The sequence below is a fragment of the Bos grunniens genome, chromosome 19 (genome assembly GCF_055505025.1).
Source record: "Bos grunniens cultivar Pamir isolate PY7600 chromosome 19, Bosgru_T2T1.0, whole genome shotgun sequence".
In the NCBI taxonomy this organism is placed as follows: domain Eukaryota; kingdom Metazoa; phylum Chordata; class Mammalia; order Artiodactyla; family Bovidae; genus Bos; species Bos grunniens.
Genome location: NC_141183.1, coordinates 7,672,614 through 7,682,782, shown reverse-complemented (window position 1 = coordinate 7,682,782; position 10,169 = coordinate 7,672,614). Strand labels below are relative to the sequence as shown.

Sequence of the window (10,169 nt, the reverse complement as noted above, 5' to 3'; positions counted from 1 at the left end):
AGCCTGGTAGGCTACAGTCCATGGGGTCACTAAGAGTTGGACACGACTGAGCGACTTCACTTTCACTTTTCACTTTCATGCATTGGAGAAGGAAATGGCAACCCACTCCAGTGTTCTTGCCTGGAGAATCCCAGGGACGGTGGAGCCTGATGGGCTGCCGTCTCTGGGGTCACACAGAGTCGGACACGACTGAAGCGACTTAGCAGCAGCAGCAGCAGAGTGGGGCTGTGGGTAGGAAGACCACATCATATCAATGGTACTTACTGCCGAACATGACATCACTGTTGATGTTGACCTTGATCACCTGGCTGGGCTGGTTTTCATCACTGTACCCTGTCAAGTTACTCTTCTGCTCCCCTTGGAAGGAAGTCACTCTGCACCCTCCACACGTGCGGAGTGGGAAGCCACTCTCCATCTTGGAGAATGTGCCAAAACTGCTCAGACTTCCTCTGAATGGGAAATTTGTCTATTCTCCCTCATTTATTTATTTATCCAGAGATTTATTTAGAACAGCATGAACTCATGGAAGTTTGTTTTATACTTAGGGTTACAAACCAGTGCTCCTTTAGTCATTTTGTTGCCATTCTATTTTTTTAAATTTAACATTACGGAGGTATAGTTTACATATACTAAAATGCACCATTTTAAGTGCGTGGTTAGACTAGTCTCAGAGAACACCTCCACTTGGGGAACCCGCAGCCTGAGCCCCTGGCACATTGCGCGAGTGTCCACGGGCTGGAACCGAATTCCCAGGGCAGTGGACTTGGACGATGACATCAACTTCCCATTTTAAGTTTAGAGAAGCCCAAGTTCCCCACTGGAGGTAAACAGAGTCACTAAGAGGCAAAAACATATGCCCATCAGCAGTTACTTTTCCCTGCAGCTCAGCAACTTTGTCTTTTTTCTTTTTATATTTGGCTGAGCCAGGTCTTAGTTGTGGCACGCAGGATCTTTGATCTTCGTTGTGGGCATGTGGAATATTTAGCTGCTTAGTTGCAGCATGTGGGATCTAATTCCCTGACCAGGGATGGAACCCAGTTCCCCAACATTGGGAGCACGGGGAGTCCTAGCTATGGGACCACCAGGAAGTCTCAGCAGCTCAGCAACTTGGCTAAAGGTGCTGCGGAGGGGTCTGGAGCGCAAAGGTGCCTGCCTGACAGCGTGCGGTCGCCCAGCCCCTCTGGAGGCCCTGGCTGGCCATGGGGTGGACCCCCATCGCGGGTCATAGAAGGGTGAATTCCTCTCCTGCTTTCAGTGTGGCCCCTCCAGTCGCCTTCTCTGCTCTCTCTCTGCCCTTTCCTCCAGGAGCCCCTAGGGGTCAGACTGGGGCCCAGAGGCCACCCCACGCTGTCCGGGACGGGGCAGGGTACAGGCCGGCCTTTTGCGCTGGGGGGCGGTCCGAGCTGGGGGCGGGCGGGGGCCGGACCCTTGGCCTCTGTCCCAGGGGGCGGCGCCGCGTCGCCAACGGTCCGGGTCCCTCCCAGGCGAGAGCGGCGCAGGCGGTGCGCCGCGGCCGCGGAGCCATGGACGGGAGTGGACCCTTCAGCTGCCCCATCTGCCTGGAGCCGCTCCGGGAGCCGGTGACACTGCCCTGCGGCCACAACTTCTGCCTCGCCTGCCTGGGCACGCTCTGGCCGCACCGCGGAGCGGGTGGCGCCGGCGGCCCCGGAGGCACGGCACGCTGCCCGCTGTGCCAGGAACCCTTCCCCGACGGCCTCCAGCTCCGCAAGAACCACACGCTGTCCGAGCTGCTGCAGCTCCGCCAGGGCTCGGGCCCGGGGCCCGGCCCCTGCCCGGCCCCGGCCCCCGGCCCGGCCCCGGCCCCCGAGCCGGCAACACCCAGCGCGCCGCCCAGCGCCCCGGAGCCGTCGGCTCCCTGCGCGCCCGAGTCATGGCCGCCCGGCGAGGAGCCGGTGCGATGCGATGCGTGCCCCGAAGGCGCCGCCCTGCCCGCCGCGCTCTCCTGCCTCTCCTGCCTCGCGTCCTTCTGTCCCGCGCACTTGGGTCCGCACGAGCGCAGCCCCGCGCTGCGCGGACACCGCCTGGTGCCGCCGCTGCGCCGGCTGGAGGAGAGCCTGTGTCCGCGCCACCTGCGGCCGCTCGAGCGCTACTGCCGCGCCGAGCGCGTGTGCCTGTGCGAGGCCTGCGCCGCCCAGGAGCACCGGGGCCACGAGCTCGTGCCACTGGAGCAGGAGCGCGCGCTCCAGGAGGTAGGGCGCGGGCGCGGCGGGCGGGCTGGGGCGGGTGATGGGGCTCGCGCGCCGGCCGAGGACCCCTCATTGCTTTGCCATCCTTAATTCCCCTCTCTAACCTGAAGACCTCTGCGGTGCCTTCCAGCCCTGACCGTCATCCGCTCGCTGTGGGACATTCTTTTCGGAATGAGAATGAGGGTTGGAGGGACCCAGTGAGAACTCGAAAAGGATGCAAAAATCGGGCTGGAAGACTGAGGCTGAGGCTGGGACAGCCCCCTCAGTCTGGGGGGTGGTTAAAGGAGCCTGGTGGGGTCCGCAGGGTCCCCGGCGGGCGGCCGGTGCCTTGGCCGGGCTCCCGCCGGTCCCGCTCAGATCTGCCTGGGCTGAGGGTCTGGATGGGTGTGGCAGACGACAGGAGTGCGGCGGAGGGTGGACTGAGCACACAGACCGCTCTGTCCGGCTGTTCCGGGGGCTGGTGGTGGGCGCATGTACTGGCTGTCCAGCCCTGTTACCTCCGCCCCCAGTTTCCTTTGGCCCCAGGCCTGGTCTTGGCGCCTCTGGCCTTGGGATTTTCCGTCTCTCCTGCCTGAAGTGGTGACTCATAAGACCCAGGGGATTTGCCCGGAATCCCCATTTTTCAGGCTTGGATTGGGGACACAGATTCTTGAGGGACGGTGATTCTCAGACCTTGCGCAGGGCCCCTCCTCACTTTCTGCTTCTTTTCTGCGGAGGGAAGTTCTCAAATCACAATGAGCAACATGGAGAACCCAGAGGGCCCTGGACTTGCTCACCAGTCAAAGAGGGGAGGCAGGCAGCCCATGGCCCACCAGCCTGCCCTCTCCCGGGCATTCCGAAAGGGCACCAACCTGGGCTTGAGGCCCCTCTGGTATATCATCACCACTCCCAGTCCACCTGGACCCAGATACCACTCCTGGTCACCCCCACCTCCCCCTTGGTGAGGCCCGGGACACTACTTCCAGACCCCTTTCTCCTCGAGGGTGTTGTCCACAGGCCGAGCAGCCCAAAGTCCTGAGCGCCGTGGAGGACCGCATGGACGAGCTGGGCGCGGGCATCGCTCAGTCCCGGCGCACGGTGGCCCTCATCAAGGTCAGATCTTGTCCAACCCCGCCCCCATCCACCCCTGCCGCAGGCTCCCGGCGCTGTGAGCTTTCAGCATGGCACCCTCCACCCCAGAGAAACCTGTGCCCAGGGTGTGGCCCAGCTCCACTGAGCACGCCTATCTCCCCCCTGACCTGGCACAGACCCAGGGCAGTTCGGGCTTGTGCCTCTATCCACCCCCCCACCCAACAAGACATGGTGGGAAGGCGGGGGTCTGAGAAGGTGGCCAAAACGTCTTTGGGGTGTTCTCTGTCCTCATTGCTTGCCCCCCACTGTCCTGTGCAGAGCGCAGCCGTGGCAGAGCGGGAGAGGGTGAGCCGGCTGTTTGCCGAGGCTGCGGCCGTCCTGCAGGGGTTTCAGACCCAAGTGCTGGGCTTCATCGACGAGGGGGAGGCGACCATGCTGGGCCGCTCCCAGGGCGACCTGCGGCGGCAGGAGGAGCAGCGGAGCCGACTCAGCAGGGCCCGCCACAACCTCAGTCAGGTCCCCGAAGCCGACTCGGTCAGCTTCCTGCAGGTGAGGGCGGCTCCGTGGGTGCGGCGGGCACCGAAGCTGCAGGAGGAGGCTGCGGGGGGCTGCCTTCATGGCTGTGCCGGCCTCCTGGCGGAGCTGTCTGTCTCCTGCCCGGAGGAGCTGCTGCGGCCGGCTCAGCCTTAATGGGCATCTGTTTGGCACAGGAGCTCCTGGCACTCCGGCTGGCCCTGGAGGAGGGGTGTGGCCCTGGGCCCGGACCACCGAAGGAGCTCAGCTTCACCAAGTCCTCCCAGGCTGTGCGCGCGGTGCGAGCCGTCCTGGCTGCAGCCTGTTCCAGCCAGTGGGAGCAGCTGCGGGGGCTGGGCGGTGACGAAGACGGGCTGCAGAAGCCGGGCACGGAAGGTGGGCGCCCCCCGCAAGTGACTCACCCTTCCCCAGGCTCCCCGCATGGGGCCCCAGGCCCGGTGCCCGCTCAGGAGTGGAGGATGGAAACTGTGCCTAGCACAGGGTGGGACCCCAAACCCTGCCAGGGACTCGAGCCACCACCCTGTAATCACGAGTCAGCCCCTTTGGCCGCAGCCCGGGGGGCAGAGAGGGCCTGTCCTGGCACACCCTCTGGCTTCAGAGGGGATGAAGCCCAGGGAGGACATGGGGCAGGGCGGGGGTGGGGAGGGGACGTAGAATGAGGACCAGCATGTGTGTGGACACAGGGTACCGTATTTGGGCGTGTGCCTGTCCCCAGGTGGCCTGGGGTGCTGGGAGGATGGAGGAGGAGGAGAAGGATTTCAATCATAGGTTCAGAGCGGGGTTGCCTTGTGCAGCCCAGCCACAGGCAGCTAAGGAGACCCTCACCGTCTGTCTCCTCTTTGGCAGCAGACGCTGAGTCCCAGGACCCTGACAGCACCAACAACCTGGAGAGTGAGGCTCCTAGGGATTACTTCCTCAAGTGTAAGTTGACACCTGGGCTCGCCAGGATGCTCACCTGGGCTCTCCCAAGGCTGCTGGGCTGGGCCCTAAGTGCCCATGGGCCGGGATTCCTGTCCCCGGTTCAGAGGGTGAACTAGGTCAGCTCACGGGGGTCTCCCCGTGATGGCTGAATTGTGCCCGTTGCAAAGGACAGGAGAGGTGTTTGGGGGAGGTGGGCCCCTCGGGGAAAGGCTGCCCTGTCTGACCTTGGACCTGAGCCCTGCGTTTCTCTCCGGTCCGTGGGGGCAGTTGCCTACATCGTGGACTTGGACAGTGACACGGCCGACAAGTTCCTGCAGCTGTTTGGAACCAAGGGCGTGAAGAGGGTGCTGTGTCCTATTAACTACCCCGAGTCGCCCACCCGCTTCACCCACTGCGAGCAGGTGCTGGGCGAGGGCGCCCTGGACCGGGGCACCTACTACTGGGAGGTGGAGATCATCGAGGGCTGGGTCAGCGTGGGGGTCATGGCCGAAGACTTCTCCCCACAAGAGCCCTACGACCGGGGCCGGCTGGGCCGCAATGCCTACTCCTGCTGCCTGCAGTGGAACGGACGAAGCTTCTCCGTCTGGTTCCACGGGCAGGAGGCGCCCCTGCCGCACCCCTTCTCGCCCACCGTGGGGATCTGCCTGGAATACGCTGACCGAGCCCTGGCTTTCTACGCCGTGCGGGACGGCAAGATGAGCCTCCTACGGAGGCTGAGGGCCTCCCGGCGCCGGAGTGGCACGCCGGCTTCCCCCGTCGACCCCTTTCAGAGCCGCCTGGACAGTCACTTTGCGGGGCTCTTCACACGCAGGCTCAAGCCCGCCTTCTTCCTAGAGAGTGTAGATGCCCATTTGCAGATCGGGCCCCTCAAGAAGTCCTGCATATCCGTGCTCAAGAGGAGGTGATGACCCAGCTCCTGGGAAGCTTGCTTCTCTGCACCCCTGGTTTGAACCAGAGAAGGCACCAGCCTCAGACCCCCACACATTCCCCAGCCTTCTCATTCCTAGAGGCCTCCACCTTCTGTACCCAAGGCCTTCCACCTCTCAGGGAGGAGGCCCCCCAGACCCTGTTCCCCTGCAGGCCTTGTTTCTGGGAGAAGGAACCGCAGCTTGGACAGTTCCAGGCTACCCTGACCCCTCCTCTCCCAGGTTCCTGGGACAGTGCCTGATACATAGTAGGTGTTCAATAAACGTTTGGTCTCTGAACGACTCCCTTTTCTACCCTTCTCTCGTGAGTGCGTGCTCAGTTGTGCCCCACTCTTTGTGACCTCATGGACTGTAGCCCTCTAGGCTCCTCTGTCCATGAGATTTTCCAGGCAAGAATACTGGAGCGGGTTACCATTTCCTCCTCCAGGGGATCTTCCTGACCCAGGGATCGAACTCGCATCTCCTGTATTGGCAGGCAGATTCTTTACCACTGAGTCGCCTGGGAAGCAACCTTCTCTGCATCCACCAAGAATTCCCCGTACTTCTCATCTTTCCTGAGCTGGTCTTGAAAGGCAGGAGAAGGGAGCAAAGCCCTGGTCCCAGGATTCCTACTGGGCAGGAGAGCCCTGACCCAGGAAAAGGAGGCTGAAACAGGGTGCCTACCCTTTGCACACCCCCTACTCCCAGGTTCTGAGCAGGGAGAGCCAGAGGTGGCTTCTCCCAGAGGGGTCCACCCCCACAGTCATTCTGGCTGCCCGTGTGTCTGCTTTGGATGGTCTGGTGCCCACCAGCTATTTTCATCCTTGTTGCTATAGCCTAGTTCTGGAACCTGCCGGAGAGTGTCTGCCCAAGATTCAGCGCAGACCTCACGCTCCGCAAGAGCAGGGCAGGACTCCTGGGCGTGGGCAACAAAGTCTGAGACGAGAGCTGTTTTCATTAGCACACCTTCTCAGCTCATGAGGGCTGCGGCTGAACCGACCCCAGGGTGTGGCTGGAGCTGGGAATGTCTTCCCTAAAAGGACCTGTCTCTTCCTTCAGAGGCTGCCTGACATCTCTGCACCAGCTGGGTGGCTGGAACCAGGCTCAGCCTCCACGCTGGGGAGACCCTGGGCTCTGTGCCCCAGTAGAGCCTCTGCCTCTCTCCCAGGAAGGTCCAGGGCCCCCTGCGGCCCTAGGACCACCCCCCACCCCACCCCATCCCAGCTTGGGATGCCTGCATGCTGATTTCAAGGCAGAGAACTTGCTCCCGAGGCTACAAGGTGTGTTCCCAGGCCAGCCTCCGCCGCCCGGGGGGTTCTCAGTGGCTCAGGTGCACCCCAGGGAGGGCCGAGCCTGGAGAGCAGGGGCAGACAGAGGCCTCTGAGCCCCGGGCCTAAGGTCAGGTGGGACAATGGCTGAGTTATACAGCCAGACAGCAAGGCCATACAAGTCCTGCCCGGGCTGCCTCACCAGCTAAAAATAGCCCCTCCCACAGAGCCTGCTGGTGCCCTACAGCCAGGATGTTGTTTTTCCGGGCGGGGCCTGCTGGCTCCTGGGGCTCTGTGTTCCCTGCACCGTTTCCTTGACAGCCAAGGGCCCCAGCTCACCGGGGCCGGGGGGCGGATGGGGGAGGTTGCGCCTCCACGTTGCTGTGGTAACGTAGACCAATGGGGAGTCCCCTCACCTCCGGAACCCTCCCACCTTTCACAGAGCCCCGCCCACCCCTGCCCTGGAACGCCCCATCCCACTCCTCTTACAGAGAACACTCAGGCCCCGGATTCTGCAGGGTCCCGGCATGCCACCGAAAGTGAGTTAGATGGACGAGGCGCCTACACAGGACTGGTGCTTCCTTCCTGCAATTCAGGCCTGACTAGTCAAGTCTGCAGCCACAGTGTCCCTGCCACTTGCAGAGCGACTTTGTTGATGTTCAGTCTTTGCGACCACATGGACTGTAGCCCACCAGGCTCCTCTGTCCCTAGGATTTCCGAGGCAAGAATACTGGAGTGGGTTACCATTTCCTCCTCCAGGGGATCTTCCCGACCTAGGGATCGAACACGCATCTCCTGAATTGGCAGCCGGACTCTTTACCACTGAGCCGCCTGGAAAGTTACCAGAGTGACTGCCAGCTTCGAGACTCACAGAACCTTGTACACCTTAATCTCGGATCCCAGGGTTAACATTTACAGCTCAGAGCAGGGGACCGGCTCACCCAGGGCCGCATAGCTCACAAGATTTTGGCTGAGGCTGACCCCAAGTTTCATTGTCATCCTCAGTCTAGAGTATTAGCTGCAACCCTGCACTTCCTCTCTGATTGTAGGATCATACTAGAGCTGGAGAGATGTGGTGTATGTGAGCGTCTATGTGTTTCTGGGTGTATCTCTCTGCCTATGTGTGTGTTTAGGTGTCTGTGTGTGCCTCTGGGTGTGTCTGTGCTTGTATGTTGTTTGTGCATTAGTGTATAGGTCTGCGTGTCTGTCTGGGTGTAGTTGTGTGTGTGGATCCAGCCTAGTGACTTTTCAAACATGCTCTGAGAACATCTGGAATTCTGAGGAGGGACACTGAGGCAGGCCAGGCTGGCAGGGTGGGAAGGGATACCAGGGGGCCAGCCCTTCATCGGCCCTGCCAACGCTTTATAATCAGAACAGATTTTATACAAGATGACTTGCGAAAAAGAGAAGCTGTTCAAAAGACAAAGGTTAGAAAACCATCGATCTAGTCCAAACCTGCTTTTACCACCACCATTTGCAGATGAAGAAACTGAGGGATGTGCTTAGATATGTCTATACACACACACACACACACACACACACACAGAGGCTGCTCCCCAGTGCCATCGCCTGTGGAAGAGCTGCTCCCAGCCCAGACCCCAGTTTCCACAGCACCAGAGTCCTTTCTTCCAGAGTGGCCTGAGGCCCTGTGGTTGCCGAAGCTCCCGTGGGAGCCGGGCCAATAACAGACATTGGCAGTGTGGGAAGAGTGTGAAGGGTCGTCAGAGGCTGCGTTGCTATTAGCCGAGTCTGGCTCCTTTGGGCCAGGCGGGGAGCCAACCGCCACTTGAGCTTTGTTTCTGTGGGAAAATGAGCCCCAGAATTCCAAACAACAGGCTGATCAACGGACTCAAGCATCTCTCCCCACTTGGCAGCTAGGTCCTCCACCCCTCCCTGCTCCCACCATCCCCCCACCCCCGATTCCAGGAGGGAAGGGGTAGACACATCCTCCTCCCTCCACCTCCTCCCCCTCCTCCTTGTCCTCCTCATCCAGCCCACTCAAGGAACTCACAGAAGTGCCTTTCTTCACTTCCCAGGCACAGGGTGAGGCTGGACTGAGACTGTGGCTAAAAGTGAGGGCCTGGCCAGGAAGATGGGGCTGAACTGGGAGGGGCGGAGGCTTGCAGTTGTCTCTGCTGTTGCTGGGTTTTCTCCCCTGGGAAGAAGACAGCATTTAGCTGCAGGGTCTGTGTCCCATTCAGCCCCATATCTGTCCCCCAGATCTGCGCTCCCTGTCCACCGATGCCAAATAGAAACATGGAGACAGAATTTGGAGGAAATAGAAAGATGGCTTACAGGCTTCCCTGGTGGCTCAGTGGTAAAGAAGCTGCCTGCAAGGCAGGAGACGTGGCTTTGATCCCTGATCCGGGAATATCCCACATGCTGTGGAGCAACTAAGCCTGAGCACCACAGCTATTGAGACTTTGCTCTAAAGCCCAGGAGCTGCAGCTACTGAGCCCATGTGCCACTTCTGAAGCCTGCATGCCCCAGAGCTTGTACTCCTCAACAAGACAAGCCACGGCAATGAGAAGCCCACGCACCGCAACTAGAGAGCAGCCCCTGCTGTCTGCAACTCGAGAAAAGCCCGCGCAGCAACGAAGACCCTAAACAGCCAATAAATAAATTAATAATAGCAACAATAAAAGGAAGATGGCTTAATTCCGCTGCCATGCATGGGGGAAAGACACAGCAGGATAGCATCTCAAGGACTGTACCCCCTTCCTAGGAGAATTGAGAGACGTTATATAGCCTGGATTTCATGGTTTTAGGGTAAATAATAAACTCAAAGTAATGAAGGTCTTGTGTTTTTCTTCTTCTTGTGTTATTTCAAAACAGTCCGGTAACTGGGTTTATTTGTCTCTGGGTCATTTGCATTTGACCTTCTTTCCGAAAAGCAAACAGCGATAAGGGGTGATTTGCTTCAAGAGAGTGAGGAGAGAGCTAACGCCAGGTGCAGGATGCAATAAACATAACATCAGGGGGCGATAGGTTAGCTTTGTGAAGGACGAATCTAACAGACACTACAGATTAGTGACAGGTGAAATAAAGCCAGGAGTGATTAAGTCTTTCAGGCCCCTTTACATTTCTTCTCTAGCCTGTTCACCATTCTCTTTACTTTCCTTGTTCTCAGGAGAGGAAACACTTCATTTCCATTTTTGCTGCCACACACTCAACATTTGATGCCAATGTTCAAAATCTAGAACACAAGGTCACTCCTTTTCTGCACCATCATGTCTTCCAGGAGATGCCTAAGAACTGCAGGA

The 10,169-nt window shown here is 59.7% G+C and overlaps 1 protein-coding gene across 3 annotated transcripts; it reads left to right on the top strand.

The window, feature by feature from the left end:
- The first annotated feature begins 1,482 nt into the window (after positions 1–1,482).
- On the top strand, positions 1,483–5,942 carry TRIM47 (tripartite motif containing 47). 3 transcript variants are annotated; one of them, XM_086356185.1, is made up of 6 exons: positions 1,483–2,210; positions 3,204–3,299; positions 3,597–3,827; positions 3,989–4,187; positions 4,662–4,733; positions 5,001–5,942. In XM_086356185.1, exons 1-6 carry the CDS (start codon positions 1,524–1,526, stop codon positions 5,636–5,638), a joined length of 1,923 nt encoding a protein of 640 aa, XP_086212311.1. In that variant the 5' UTR covers positions 1,483–1,523; the 3' UTR covers positions 5,639–5,942. The 3 variants fall into 3 exon arrangements, with proteins under 3 accessions (XP_086212311.1, XP_086212310.1, XP_086212309.1); XM_086356184.1 differs by having other exon boundaries at positions 4,659–4,733; XM_086356183.1 differs by having other exon boundaries at positions 3,204–3,827; positions 4,659–4,733.
- Positions 5,943–10,169: the final 4,227 nt, after the last annotated feature.